Source organism: Phasianus colchicus, chromosome 9, assembly GCF_987193195.1.
Source record: "Phasianus colchicus chromosome 9, bPhaCol1.hap1.1, whole genome shotgun sequence".
NCBI classification, from domain to species: domain Eukaryota; kingdom Metazoa; phylum Chordata; class Aves; order Galliformes; family Phasianidae; genus Phasianus; species Phasianus colchicus.
In genome coordinates, this window is record NC_143444.1 from 7,874,188 (window position 1) to 7,889,956 (window position 15,769).

At 51.5% G+C, this 15,769-nt stretch overlaps 1 protein-coding gene across 1 annotated transcript; it reads right to left on the bottom strand.

The window, feature by feature from the left end:
• Positions 1-9,628: 9,628 nt before the first annotated feature.
• On the bottom strand, positions 9,629-15,501 carry GLUL (glutamate-ammonia ligase). Its single transcript, XM_031595632.2, has 7 exons — positions 15,367-15,501; positions 14,144-14,334; positions 12,940-13,101; positions 12,475-12,621; positions 11,909-12,036; positions 11,536-11,735; positions 9,629-10,692 (listed from the first exon to the last, which is right to left on the bottom strand). The coding sequence occupies exons 2-7, from the start codon at positions 14,307-14,309 to the stop codon at positions 10,374-10,376; spliced, it is 1,122 nt and encodes a 373-aa protein (XP_031451492.1). The 5' UTR covers positions 14,310-14,334; positions 15,367-15,501; the 3' UTR covers positions 9,629-10,373.
• Between the last annotated feature and the right edge of the window lie 268 nt (positions 15,502-15,769).

Below are 15,769 nucleotides of genomic sequence, written 5' to 3' on the forward strand. Positions count from 1 at the left end.
GGACCTCGTGCCTGCGGTGCACTCTAAAAATACAAACAAAGCAGCAGGCAGGGAGAAACCCACCCTGCTCCCCATAGAGTCTGTCCAGCAACTTCCTGCTGCTCCTGCAGCAAAGCAATCAAGCTTATAAAATTAACCAGGCCCTATTCTTCCCGAGTGTGAGCTGAAGAATATAGCTGGAGATTGAACTAAGGAATGTAACTAATGATGCTCTCACTGCTGTATGCCTTGCATCCCGGGACGTGCCACCTCATGCCCTGCCGCCATGAGAAGGCACCGAGGTCCGAGCGCAGGGAGCAGCTAATGCAGGGAGCTGATCGAGTTACAGGCCAGCTATTGTATCATGTTTACCCTCTCCCCACACGTATCCTGTGCTCGGAGGATTCCTGGAAGCGGGAGACCATGTCGCACCCTCCTGCCGTACAAACACGCCGGCTGTGCCGAAACCAAAGCCTGCACGTGACCGTGGCTGACCTCATCCCTTCCCACCCTCCTCCTCCTCCTCCTGCTGCCTGCTTCCAGCACAGGGCTGGCCCCATCTCTTCTAATCATCATCTTTTTTTCCCCCTTGTCTTCTCTTAACCCTGACTTTTAATTTAAAGCAGAAGGGGTGACACCGGCAGAAAAGCCGCAGGAGAGGAAGCTGTGGGAGCCCAGCCCACACTGCTGGGGCAGCCCTGCCCTGGGATGAATAAGGGATGTGAGTCAGAGTAAAGCTCTGAGCAGCTCTGACAGACCCAGACAGCAGGTCTGTGCTCTGTACGTCAGAGCATCATAAGATTGGGAAAGACCTACAAGATCACCGAGTCCACCCCCAGCCCATCCCTCAGTACCACAGTTCTGTAACACCTCCAGGGATGGTGATCCCACCACTGCCCTGGGCTGCCCAGCACAGTGATGGCTGGGAGGGAGTCAACTGGGTGCTGGAATGCGAGTTCTCTCCATGCTCACTTTTAGCACGAGGTCTCCTATCACATCTGTGTGTTCTTGTCCCCTCCCACCTCCCTTTACTTACAAACACACATGTAAGCCCGCAGCCAGGTTCCTGTCAGCACCCACTATCTCCGTGTCCTCAGCAAACTGCGTAAAAATAACAGCAGGAGGACCCTGCTGATCTGCAGGCCTTTTCCAGGAGTGGGCAAGAAGCAAAGGTGGTGGGTGATGGGAAGCATGAGAAGCATCATGAGGTGCAGCTGGGCAACGCATTCCTGTCATGCCCGGATGCCCAAAAATGGACCCCGTCATCCCTATAAGAACAGAGAGAGCTTGCACTTCCCAGCACCACGGGGACCCCATCCCACCACAGGTCCCACACCGTGTGCCCCTGTTCCACCTCTGCCTCGGAGCAGGAGCTCCACATGGCTGCACATCTGGAAGTGCAGCAGCACGCCGGGCACTTCCTCGTGGCACACAGCTGGGAATTGAGCACGCTGCTGCATTGTGTGGGACAGGGAGGGTCTCGCCGGTGGTATTATTCCAAGCTGGCCCCGGGACCAGGCGAAACAAAAGCTCATTCCTTGCCAAAGGGAGGGCTGGCAAGAGGCGGCCACAGCAGATGAGGGTTGGGCTGTTTTTTGGGCTTCTTTCAGCGTTTAAATTTAGCCCGAGATTGAAATGTTGCAGACATGAGCCCTTCTGGTTAGCCAGCATTGTGGCCAGCGTCAACACGAGCTTTTGCCACGCGCTGCGCCCAGCAAGCACCCTTCCCTCCCCAGCCCCAGGCAGAGCCCTGCCAGTCCATGAGCGCAGAAACCACCCAGACAACTCTCCAGGGATCCACAATGGCTGGGCAAAGTGCTCCAGTTGGAATAATGTATTTTTGGGGGATATTTAGTCTACATGGAGACAAAGAATGGCACTTGCAATTTTCTCTCTCCTTTTTGGGAGATCATAGAGGGCTCTCAACAGGCAGCAAAGAGGTCAGGAGGACACCAGCAATACCTCATGTAATCTTGCTTTTATTTTGGGGCACAGAAGGGCTCGGTGGCTTTTGGTCTCTCACACTTCAGTTGTCCAGGCTGACCATCCCTTGGGAAGGGAGTGAAGCCCTGCACTCATGCCTTATTGCCACTTGTAGTGGAGATACTGAGTCACAGCTTGAAGCAGTGACTGAGCATCTGCTGGAAAGGCAGGGCCAACCCAGGGGAGCTCAGGTGTGTGCAACAAACCTGAGTGATAGAAGGGCTGAAGCCAGGATCCACCCCTTCCCAGACCTCATTTAAGGGTTGGCAGTGGCAGTGAGGACATCTTTTGTTGCAGGTTCCTGCCCATCTGAGGCCTTCCAAAGGTAAGCAGCTTCTTTTCTTTTCATTGTTTCTGTGCTGTTGTATTTGAGTGACTTCTCAGGAGTGAAAATCAGGAGAAATGTTGTTTATTTGCTGGAGTTCTGCAAACAGTTAATACAGTCTTGTCCTTTGGATGAATCTACTGTGATAAGGATCCTATTCATATTCCAACGATTGCTTAAGAAAAGAAAGTTGCTTGCAAGCAGTCTGGCTCCTGTCTGCTCAATGCTTGCAGGCTCCTGCTATGGGAGAAGAGATGCTCCCAGCTCTCAAGGGCTCTTGCACAAACCTTGCAGTGCATAGCCTGTAAATAAGGTGAAGAAACAAGGAATGGTGGGAAACTGCTCCTATCCAACATGGCACTGGGTCATGTCTTACAGCAGCTCTCCTGCTGCTGCCTTCCTAAAGAGCTACCTGCCCCCAAATCCAGTTTGTCTCGTGTCTGATGCACGTGGCTGTTGCCAAATAAATGTCAGGATAGTTTGTTTGCTGAGAGCCTTGCATTGAAAGACACATAGAAATATTGCAATTGGTGGATGGAAGACAAATGGATTAAAAGCAACAAACTCCTTTACGCTCCCCAAATTATAGTACGAACAGCCTAATACCTGTTTCTGTGGCTAGTTAAGATCTGAGGGAAGCTGATCCTCTCAGCACATGTCTCCTGAGGGATGAGCTGGGTTCCACTGCTCTGTACACATCTTCAGATGCATGAGGATGCACAGCAAGTCTTGAGGAAACACAAAGGTAGCTTTCTCTGGAGTACATCAACCCTCTTCTTAAATAGCAATTCTGACTCGAAGATAAATGAATGCCACTGTTGGAATGACATTCTCTTCTCTAGGAAGGAATCCATGAGCAAGCATGGCCGTGCACAAGCTGGAGAGAGTAGAAATGTAGCTTTGGGGAGCTCTTCATGACAGGGAGAATTAATTGGGTTTGCTGAGTTGCTGAAGCCTGTGCTCTGCTAAATGCGTGGCTCATCAAGGAACAAGCACCTAGAGAAGATGCTGCCTGCTACACAAGGAGGATCTTAACACGGGCGTAATCAAACTTAATTGCTTTGCTGAAGAGTTGATTGATCATGAAGGTCTCAGGAACAGAGTTTAGCTGTAATTAAATCAGCTCTGTTGTCACTCCTGAAATACCCATCTGTTCCTTAGGAAAAGATTCTGGTTGCTCAGAATGTCTGTGGGGAGTAGAGCTGAGCTCCCTTGAGTCTTTGAACCATAAAGACCCTGTGATATACCTCCAAGATGGGCTGATATACCTCCAAGATGGGCTGATATACCTCCAAGATGGGCTGATATACCTCCAAGATGGGCTGGGCTTGGAGATGGACTGGATAACTTGAGCAGCACTAATAGTTCCATTAATGAATACAGAAGGAGAATTAGCTAGCTATGGGCATAACAAGAACCTTTTGCAACCTCCATCTTCATAGCCCAAAGTCTTTGGGTTAGGATTGCAGGAATCCCTGATTTATTTATTTTTTGGAGATGTGGTTAGTGGGGATGGTGGGGATGGGGGTTGGACTTGATGATGACAATGGTCTCTTCCAACCTTAATGATTCTATAACCCTTGGTTTTCTCCAAAGGTTGCTTTGGCCTTGGCTAAGGGAAAACACTTTGGGACTCAAGTTCCTTTGGGTCACACTCTGCTCTTCTGCTGCAAAGTGCCTCACCCATACATAGGGCAACTCCTTGGGTTCTCACCACCTTGCTAATTTCTAGTTTTCCTGGCTCAAATCAGAGGGAAATATATTTGTGTGTCGTAGAGGCAATCTTTTGCCCTTTAAACGCAGGGCTGTGATCCTCACACACCTCAGGACAGGAGCAAGCAGCACTGTGTCCCTTGGCTGGCCCTGTGGGTGAGGAGGCATCGAGTCAGTGCTGAGATGGATGCTGCTGCGTCCCTGCAGCAAGGATGTGGGCTGTGCATGAAGGCAGCCAACAGTGCAAATCCTGGCAGCTCCTGTTGCTAAGGCTGTCAGGTCTGAACCTTTGGAAATTAGGTAAAAGGTCTGAACGCAGTGCTTTTTCCTCCCCCAGGCAGCCCCTCTTCCTGTACAGTGCTGGAGGAAGGCAGCTGGGAGCAAGGATTAACTCTCACCATCCCAGGGGTTTTCCAGATACACGGAGTAGCACTATGCACCATGTATGGCATTGCAGGGATGGGGTGGATGTGCCCATCTCTGAGGAGCGCAGGGCTGTGCATCTCCCTCACCCTGCTGTGATGAGCCAGAGATGTTCTGAAGTACTGCTGCATCCTCTCTGGCCTCCATGATAAGGTCAGATTTTAAGGGGTTTTGTTCTGGTGGATAGAGTTCCTTTGGAATTAGATTTTTAGCATGCTGGGTGGATTTTTGGCATTCTTACACTCAGCTACATCCCACACCTGGACAAACCCATCACGTTCCCTCTACGTGCCCAGGGCATCAGGGTGCAGAGCAAGGTTGGCATGCCATGTCACCAGTGATGCTGGTGACACTGGTAACAGGTGCTCACCCACATGCTGACACTCCATGTCCCAGACCCACGTGCACCCCATGGGTGCTCCTTGCCAATCCCCTTCTCCTGCTGTACCTATCTGGGATTTGGCACAGAGGTGCCCTGTTCAGCCAGCCTCCCTCAACCTCACGATGCCACAGCCCGCATCTCGCTGGCACAGCTTCAGGAATCTCAGCGGGGCAGGGGAAGTGCAACAAAAGGAGCTTTGTTCCTCCTGCCTTGCCCCAGCCTCAGTGTCACACCTCCCAGGTGGAGTCACCTTCCCACGGAAGCACCTCCTGCAGTGCAGGGCGGCTGGGAGCCAGCCAGGCAGGATGCAGCCCCATCTCTGCCTGTCTCCCACCCTGTGCCTCTTTCCCAGAGCAGTGCAGCTGGAATCTAAGGAAAGCACCACCCGTGTTCTATTTTTGCTCTTTATGCCCTGTTTGCATGGGAAAGCTAGGATGGATAAATGAAAGGTGTCCAGCACTCAAAGTTTGAAGGGAAAGGAGTTATCTCCACCTGAGACTGCTAGGAAAACCCCAAACTGCCCCTGACACAATGCTGCTTTGGGTCTGAGATGGAGAACTGCTTGGAAAAAGCACAGCTGCCTGCAGGTTGTCACTCTGAGACAAATTTCTGCTCAGCACAGGGGCTAGATATAGCTAGAGTAAAATCAGACCACTTCCAATTCCATCTTGTTCTTTGCTTGCTCACTTGACTCTCTGCCTGGACAAAGCCTGCCAGGGAAAGAACACACCTGGATGCTGAACATCTGCAGCTCCTATAAAACATCAGCCGGGGGCATCAAGAAGGGAAGTGGATGCCCATCAAGGAGGGCATTGCTGCTCAAGCCTTGCTTGGCTACTTCAGCACAGCTGGGAAGCAGAAACCAGATGGTCCCCATCCCCTGTTCAGGAGCCAAAATGGGATCCCACAGGGTTGTTCATTGTGGGGCTGTTCAGAACCCAGGTTGTGTTGGTGCACACAGTTGCCAGGCTTCTTGCAGACAGCTACGCTCCCCTGCTTACCCCATAAGCATCCTATTCCCCCCCCTATGGTGAGCAAAACAATATTCCTCCCTGTCACTGCAAGAGGATAATGATGGGAAGGATACAGGGTGGAGTAAAAGTTAATGAGGTGTCTCCTGCTCTTTCAATTCCCTCTTGCCACATAGGGTTTGATGGTCGGAAAGCAATCTGGGATCAGCAGATGTCAGCAGCACGAGAAAAACGGCCATGCAAATGAACAATGAGCCCAGCACACCCACCCTGACCTAGGGAAGGGGCAGGAGCAGGCAATAAGCCCTGTGTGGTTCCTTCCTGCTATGACAACACAACCCTTTCAAGTGTGGCAGCTACAGGAAGCCCAGGCTGCTCCTTGCAAGGTGCAATGGGGAAAGCTGCTGGCTTTTGGTTAGAGAGGAGCACGTTGGCTTGTGCCTGTCCATACACAGGCTCATGCTGCCCTTCTAATGAGCCACTTCCTCCCAGGTTGGCAGCCCTCAGTGAGTGCCAGCCCAGCTGTGTGCCAGGAGGGAAGGCAGCCATCCTGCACTGAAAGGATTTCAAAAGGAGAACAGATATTGTGCCAGGAGAGCCAGCCACATGGAGAGGTGGAAAAAAATAGAGCCAGTTAATCACCCTGCATGTGTTATCTATCTGGATGGAAAATGGGCTGAAAATATCCTGTGTTTCAGAGCAACTGGATAGTTTTTGGTGATTCAGCCAGCTGAAGCCCGGGCTTCCATGGTCTACCCACAAGAGGTCAAGGCATTACTGCTGCCACCTTTAACCCAAGGGGAAGAAGAGCAAATCTTCTGAATCTGTATGGCCATGCCTGGCCAAACGAGGTCCTGGAGCTTGTCAGTGGAAGGGCCAAAGAAGCCCAAGAGCCCTGCCAAGCACCCAGTGCCACCCTGCACTGTATGCACTGCATGCAGGACTGCTTCCCAGCATGCTGCCCTGCCCATGGAGCTAGATGATCACTGAGGTCCCTTCCAACCCAAACCGTTCTGTGATTCTACAGTCATAGGCTGGGGTTGGAAGGGACCCCAGTGATCATGTAGCTCCCACCCCCTGCCATAGGCAGGGATGCATCTCATAGTTCAGGCTGCCCAATGCCCCATCCAAGCTGCCCATTGGTTTGACAGGGGTAGGGCTGTCCTGCAGACAGGGCACCCTGGGGGCAGTCTGTTCTGGAGATCCTGGCCCATGCACCGTTGAGGTTGTGGCACAGGTTTCCCAAGGATGTTGTGGATCCCCCATTCCTGTTCAAGGACAGGTTGAACGGGGCCCTGGACAACCTACCCCAGTGTCTGATTTAGCAGTTAGTGACCCTGCCCATGGCAGGGGACTGGATGGCCTCTGAGGTCTCTTCCAACCCAAGCCATCCTACGATCCCATGGTCTTTCCCAGGCTCTGCACCCCACCTCCTCACCATGAACCCTATCTGCTCACCAAACAGCCCTACACCCTATGCTGCTCACCTTTGCCACTGTCTTTTTGGCTAGCACTGTGGAAGTCTCTGCTTCCATGTTCCTCCCCCTGAGCCTTTCCAAACAAGCGTAACCGAAGCTGCAGAGCACAGAGAGTTCAACAAACACAGCAGGAGAGAAAGGTCCCGAGGTGTGCTGTGCAAGCCTGGGCCAACCCCCAGTGCTGCTGAGGATGAGGTTTGCAAAGTGGAACGCCGGGCACAGCCTGTTGACAAAGGGAGCGATGGCTCTGCAAGGCTCCTCCACCTGGGGCGAGGGATTGGAAAGCAAGGCACAGCCTTCCTGTTCCTCCTGCAGCCCAGCTTTTGCTGCAGGCAGGGATTAGACCCCGCGGCACAGGAATGTGGCTCCTTCCCAACGCCAAGTTGGCACCACGTCCTTGCTCGAGACCAGCTTACATAATGCAGCTTATGAAAGCAAAATAGCCTGGCCGTGCCAGCCCGTGGGCAGGCCAGGATGAGGAGGAAAAAAGGGGGAAAAAAAAGCCCCCTTGCACTGCTGCTCCTGCAGGCAATGCAGCCTTACACCATCTCACTGGCAAACGGAGGAAAAGAGGAGTCACCTCTGGGGCAGCCACTGACAACAAGCCCACCTCTGAGCATGAAGAGGTAAAGCAAATCCAGGGTGGCAGCAGAAAAGCAGAATTGTTAGGGTTGGAAAGACCATGGAGACCACCAATCCAACCCCAACCCATCCCCACCTGCCCACTGACCATGTGTCCCTTAGTGCCACATCTCCACGGGTCTTGAATACCTCTAGGGACAGTGCCTTGCTTTATACAGGCAAGGTTTCCTGGCTGAAGGATGCTGCAATGCTGAGCCTCAAATCATCCTCCAGCACTTCACACCAAAAGTGCATGGGCTGCTGCACACAGCCAGCTTTGTACCAGTGATCACCTCATCATGGACCTGTGAGTCACTGGCTGCACTACACTGCAATCAGGTTGTCCCAGGAACATCATGGAGGAAAGCAGAGCAAAAAGCTCTCAAGCTGTAGATTTTCTGCAAAGTGGGAAGCTGGTCTTTGCCCACCAGTGCATGGGAAATGGTGTTCAGGTGGCTGCAAAGCAGGCTGAGCCTGCAAGCTTTAGGCAAGAAGTCAGACAACAGCGCCTGAAGGAGAGCAGGGATTTTTCCTTCTAATTCCTGGCAGCCTTTTTCCATATATAATTATAAGAAAAGTCATTTTGCAGCACAGTGTTCATTGTTTTAGGCTTTCTTCATCTGGGTAATTACCAAGCCAGTGGGTAAATGCTCTGTCAGCTGAGAACACGAGGTACCATTAAGCATCAAGCACCCGTGCTACATTTACATGCAAGACAACAGGAGCAGCAAAGGACTGATTCCCACTCCCACCATCAGGGTTGCCTAAGTGTCCCATACACCATGCTCCTTTTTCCAAAGCATTTGCTGCCATTTTACTTTCTACACCCTATGGGCTGTGTGCACGGATGTCCACAAAGCCCCACGTCCCCCCACACAGAGACCCCCACTGCAGTCACAGCAGGACCTCAGTGCCCCAGAGAACCAACTATTGGGTACGCAGGTTCTGACCATCTCCTCCTTCCCACCCACCCCACAAATGAAAAGCCAAAACCTTCCCGGTATCAGGGTAAAATTACCTTTAAGTAAAGACAAAACACATACAAAAGAAGTTGCCAGGAAGCACAGAAAGGAGGAAGAATTAACATTTCCATCTTTTTTTTTTTTTTTAATTATAAAAAAAACTATTCGGAAGAAGTCCAAATGCAACGGAATATAACTGGCACCATCTAAGATACCCAAAGTGTAAGATCCTGGAACGTTTGTACCCCCAGCCTGAGCTGAGAGGCACAGGGCTGCCTGGGAGGGATGGATCCTTCCCCTTCTCCCAGCCACCATCAGTGGAGGCAGGCAGTCCCATAGCCAGGACACAACAGTGACATCGACGGTCTCTGTAAAATCACTCAGTTTTATAAACTAAGTACATTACGAGAAAAAAAAAAAAAAAAAAAGTCATCTAAAATTTCATTTATCAAAAGCCCTGCTTTAGTGACGTGCTAACCCCACCGGAAAGTGAAGCACCCACAGCTCTGTCCAGAACATGGTGAAGTTGACCAGCCAACTCCTTGTTCGGAACGCCTTCCTCCCCCTCATCCACACAAGCACTTCATGGCTACTTGAATTACAGTGATAAACGTTTCTGTGGGCTTCCCAGGTCTGGGAATTGCCTCCTGCAAGCTGCACTCCTCTGAGTCTTCCCCACTGAGCCCTCCAAGCTCTCCCTCAGTCCCACCTGGAGGCCCTCTGGCAGCATCCCATGAACTCTGCCCACTCTTGTGGTCAAGTCCCTGGGACGTCATCTTTTTCTTCTTTAAAAGAAAAGAAAAAAAAAAGAATCCAAAAATCAGAAACACAACCCCCCCCCCCCCCCCCTTTCATATATAATTTTTTTTGTTTTTACATTTAAATAGAAAAATACTACTTCACTCTGTGTTATGAGCAGGAGATCGGTTGACTTCCAATGACAGAACAAGGAGCTTTCCTAAGTGCTCCTACACCACACGCTCGATGCCAAGAAGAATCCTAGAAATCTGACAGTGCCAAGAGGCTGAAGACTTCCCCATCACACCACAGGACAGAGCTGGGCCTCATCTCAGCTCCTCCCTGCCCTTCTTGGGATGCTATGCCTTGAGAACCATCAGCCCACAGAGCACCAGCGTTGGGTCTAACACCCAAATTTGGAGAAGTCAGCTCTAATTTTCACTTTCCTCTTGTCTGCTGGCTTTCTATGTGTAGCCTGTCCCTGGAAACCATTGGATCCCACCGGATGTACAGATGAATTAGACAAAAAAAAAACAAAACAAAACCAACAAAACAATAAAACAAAAACAGTGGTTAAAAATTCTCTAAACACCCTCTGCTCCTCCTCTCGCCTTTTGAAGAGTCAACGACAAACAGACATCATTAAAACTAAACCTGCCCTCCTCCCCCACCTCAAAACAACAAGAGTTACTGAGACACGAAGTGTGTTATCTTGTACCCTCAGGATTACAACTAGAAGGGAAGTTTAGGGGTGTGGGAAGCATGGGGGGAAGGTGGCGTCTGTGGGCACGATTCCACTTAGTTCTTGTACTCAAAAGGCTCATCCCCAGTTTCGTTGAGGAGACACGTACGGACGAGGGCCTCCGTCACAGCATAGGGATCGCAGTTGGCTGAAGGCCGGCGGTCCTCAAAGTAGCCTTTCTTCTCATGGCCCACGTTGCGTGGGATGCGGATGCTGGCACCGCGGTTGGCCACGCCGGCGGAGAACTCATGGATGTTGGATGTCTCGTGGAAGCCCGTCAGGCGCCGGGCGTTGTCCAGCCCTCCTTTGGGGTCGTAGGCACGGATGTGGTACTGGTGACGCTTGCTCAGCTTCTCGATGGCCTCCTCAATGTGCCTGGGGAGGAAGCAAGGTAGAGGAGAAGGCTCGGTGAGTGAGCCGCTCTTGCTGTTGTGTCCAAGTGAATGTAGCTTCATCCCTCCCCCCCACATCCCCAAGTGAATGATGTCCTACAACCCACTTCCCTGTCCTCATCAATATGGGGCTTTGCTTCCCTTCTAACCTGTGTGATTCTTGGAAAAGGATCCCCATGGCCTCATAGAGTTCACTGACAGTGCTCACGGGCATCACCCGTGGCCAGATCTCTTTGCCTCTGGCAAAATCTGCTCCCAGAAGAAAGATTTCTTAACCCAAGGTCCTATTAGGGAAGCTGACAATCACAGGCTGGTTCATTATTTCAGAGCACCTTAAGGCAAGAAAGCACAGCTGCCCAAACAAATCCCTTTGGAGAGCTCCACCAAGGTCCAGTGCTGTGAGGTCTGCACTGAGCACGCCAGTCCCATTGGTGACCTGGGTTTTACATTTCCAAAATCCTCACGTTGAAAACAAACACGGCATTTGCGTCCAGCCTGACCCAGACATAAGCAAGTGGTCTCTTTCATCATGGTTATAAATAAAAAAATGAGTCGGCTTGTTTATTAACAAGAGCTGGACAGCCTGCTACAAACTGCTGCATCCTTCCACCTGTACTCAATTTCCAATCCAGCACCAACAGGAGCGTAATACTACATACACATCTCAACAAAGAACACAGACACACACACAAAAAAAGAGTGAAATCCAGAAAAAAAAGTCTCACACAGAATGCCAAACCCCATAACAGTGTCCACCATGCAGTCAAAAGCTCTGCTAAAAGCTTGCAGCTACCAAGCCCAACTTGCTGCCCTGGTCCGGACTTACTTGAGTCCCCCGTCTTCCCTCATGTTCTTGGTGCTGAAGTTGGTGTGACAGCCAGCACCATTCCAGTTCCCAGGGATGGGTTTGGGATCGAAGGACACGATGACACCAAAGTCTTCACACACCCGGTGGAGGATGAAGCGTGCTATCCAGAGGTGATCCCCCATCTCAATCCCTTCGCATGGTCCCACCTGGAACTCCCACTACAGGAAGGAGGAGTCAGAGCTTAGTCAAGCAGAGGCACAGCAAAGCACTTCCCACCCCCTTACACTCTGACCACAGGCAAAGCTGCACTGCTTGGAGCGGCGAGCCAAAAGCTCCTTTTACCCACAGTTTTTCTGGACCATCTCACCCCACAAGGCACCCAAGATTTTACCTGGGCTGGCATCACTTCTGCATTGGTTCCTCCAATTTTCACGCCAGCATACAGGCACGCTCGGTAGTGGGCCTCCACAATGTCTCTGCCATAGGCTTTGTCAGCTCCTACACCACAGTAGTATGGACCTGCAACAGCACAGATGGAAAGCAAGAAAAACGTGAGCTTCCAGAAGGTAAAAGCTTCAAATTTTGTGAAGAGAGAGCACACATGGGGAAGATCAAGGCTCAGCATCTATTTTTCATGGCAAAGCACTGGTAGAGCAGAGCACTAATGGAGATGGTCTGGACTTGTGCTCTGTCATACTGGGCAAGAGTTTACGTTACATGTAGACTAATAAACTGAACAGCAGAATCTGGAAGAGGGCAGTGAACATTTTTGCCTTTCCATAAAGATCTTAATTTTTTGAATTAGTTTCTGCCACTGTCCCGCTTGCTACTTTCAGTACTAGAAAGGTCTTGCATCATTCATCTTGCTTGAAACATAAGTTGTGTCACAAGGATCACAACTCAAGCATGGTAGAAAATGCCCCTGACACACTGCATTGCTGGCTCCTGAAAGGTTACCTTGGGGTCCAGGGAAGCCATTGGAAGGCCAGCCAAACGGATGACCATCTGTTCCCAGAAGGGTGTACTCCTGCTCCATCCCAAACCAGGGGTGCTGGTTGGACACCATATCCATAATCCGCCTACAGGTGTGCCGGAGATTTGTCTCTATAATGGAAAAGCAGCACAAGGGTTTTTTTTTTTTAGGATCTCCACCTCCGTTGCCCATTTTTCCTTTATCTACAGCCTGAGTGCCAGCAGCACTGGTGAAGAGAAGAATCCAGGACCAGTGTTCCACCATAACCATCACCGTTCCACCATAACCATCACCACCAGTGCTTTGTTTGCCTTTTATTTTCGGCGCTCTATTTTTGCCATGCATCATGCTGAAGGGCATGAACAACATTTGGATAGGTCTCCCCTTTTCCACCCCCCTTCTTCTACCAGCACCCCCTCCCCACAAACACCAGTAATGTGTCCATTCACCTGCAGACTGGCGGTTGTATTTGAAGACCTCACAGAGAACTAGTTTGTTGGGATCCTTGCGGAAAGGGTCCCGAAACATGGCAGCAGGTCGCAGGTACATGTCGCTGTTGGAGCCTTCAGCTTGGAAGGTGCTGGAGCCATCGAAGTTCCACTCGGGAAGATCTGAAGAGAAGAGCAAATCACCGTGAGCCAGGGTCCACCAGTGCCAGGAGGATCGACTCTCCATCACTCCTCAGTGCCATGGAAGTGCAAGTACTTATAGACAATGGGACTACAAGGGGTTTCATCCCAGCTCAGATGATCTTTTGTTTTTTGGGTGTTTTTTTTTTTTTTTTTGCAAATAAAGGAAGTAGAAACACAAAACAAGTAAGAAATGAGAGAAGGCAACTTCCCAGCTCTGCAGCCACCCTGAAAAACACAAGTCACTGGGCTGCTGGCCAAGCCCAAGCCAGTACTGCAGCGTTGAAGATAATTCCCATCTCCCAACCACCATGGAGTGAGCTGGGCACCCAGTTTGCTTTCATTCAGGATGTTTGGGGACTGGGGAAGAGTAAATCACATGCACTGCCACATGTGTTGAGCTTCATATGGAAAAAAGGAGTATGGCCTTGTGGCCTCCATCCTGGGGGTCAAAGCACAGCGGGAGCTGCAGTGAACTCTACCCAGGCTATGTTATCTCCTCCGTATCCTGGGGGGAAAGTGGGAGGATGGGAAGCACTGAGATTTCGAAAGAGCTGTGCCAACCACTCCCTTTGAGGGAAAAAGGAAAAAAAAAAGAGAGAGAGAGAGAGAGAGAATTCTGCTCAGTCACACACAGTATTTTCATTTCATAACTGTCTCCAGCCAGCTCCATGGCAACCTGAGAAAATCCTAATGCTATTATTGTGTAAGCTGGGACTGTTTGTTCTGAGGGACACAAGCTCTTAATTACACCGGATAGCTCCATTCTTCCCCTTCCACTTTCTGCCAAACTACTTCCGGCCAAAACGAGCACTTGAGAGTCAATGGGCCACGGATCCCATGCCAAGAGCCCCCTCCGCCGGGCCTGGCACCCAACCCCTGCCACGATGCTCAATGTCACATCTGGAGAGCTGGGAACCTTCCTCCCCGGGCACCTGGAGCAGGAGGTGAGCAGAGGGGGGATGAAGAGCAGCATCTTCAGCTCTTCCCAAAAAGCACCTACTCTGAATCCCGCACCTCTCACCTTCCAGGCTCTTGGGTTCGTGGTCCAGCGTGCGGGTTTTGCAGCGGAGGTGTTCCCCAGTCCCATCGATCCAGATGTACATGGCTTGGACCTTCTCCCCCTGCGGCAGCTTCATGTACATGTGCTTGATGGCTTTGCTCAGGTGGGAGCTCGCCGAGGTGGCCATGGCTGCGGAGCTGACGAGGGCTGTCCTGCAGGGAGGATGCCAAAACCAATCCCAAACATGAGACTCTTCCTTGCACTCCCAATTTGCTTTTTTTTTTTCCCCCTACACTCTATTCACAGAGTCAGCTCAGTCATGGTCCCATGCTACTCCGCATCCCATGCCCAAGGTGGAAAACCCAGCAGCTTCTCTGATACCTTCAAACCATCCTGTTAACACCCAAACTCCTGTTCCTTGGCAAGGGTCCTATCCACCAAGCAACAGCCTTCAAAACACCTTCTGAACCTGGTGTGAACTTTTTACCTCTCAAACACCCCCGTGCTCGCCGCTGCTCTGGAGCAGGGCTAATGAGCAGGAAAGCTTAGCTGGGGCTTTCTTAATATGCTTGCTTCAGCAAGGAGGGCTTGCCAGCCCAGCTGCCTCCCCAGATCAGCTGGTCTGAAGTTACACAAGGCTCATCCAGGGCTGAGGAAAGCAACAAGCAGGACAGCAACCCCAAAATGGGCTGCCATGGAGGGGCTCTGCTCCCAACCCAACCTTCCCAACAACCCACGTGCGTTGGGTCCGCTTGTGTTTGCAGTGGGGTTGGCAATGCCAGCAGCTCAGAAATGGAAAACAAGTAGGAATATTCATGCTGAGAGCCTTGAAAAATGCCAGAGCTTCTCAGATCAAAATCCCCTCATGTGACCCCTCTCTTGGGGAGGGGATTTTCGGTAGGCTGAGCTGTGGGGAGCATCACCTATATCTCAATGAGATTGCCATTATTTAAGGAAAAAGAGTGAGAGCCTCGAAAGGAAAAAGAAAAAAAAAGAAAGGAAGAAATGAAAGAAAAAATAAGGAGGAAAAAAAAAAAAAAAAGGAAGGGGGGGGGGGGAACAGCAGAGAGCTTGTTTTGAAGACAAAACAAGAGCCGCCCCTTATCCTCCTTCCTCCCCCACCCCCCCGTCCCGAAGGCTAAGCAGGAATCTTCCCCTGTGGGAACGTGCTGGGACAACCCCGCGGCTGAGCCCTGCGGACCCCCCGTAACCCTCGTTTCCTCCCCCCATAGCCGTGCTGTTACCTGGGCTGGGTTGCGGGCAGGGGCTCGGCGCGGGGCTCCCACGCTCGGCTCCCGGGGGCCGCGCCCGCCGCCGCTTTATGGAGCCGGAGCGCCGGCCCCGCCGCACTGATTGGGCAGCGGGAAGCGGGCCGGGGGCAGGACGGGGCCGGGGATGGGGCTGCGAGGAGGAGGGAGCTGGCAAGAGAGTCGGGGCAGGGGGAAAAACAAGCCGAGCGCCCCGCTGAGCTGCTCTGCGATATTTCGTCTGTCCCGTTTAGGGGAATGGCAAAAGGAGGGGGGGTTGTTTTTCCTTCCTTTTTGCCGTCCCGCCGCTCCAGCCCCCGAAAACATATCCCCCTCTTCTCGGAAAGCAGCGGTGGGAGCGAATCCAGGGCTTTCTGCGGCGTTTACATTAGCAGCTGCC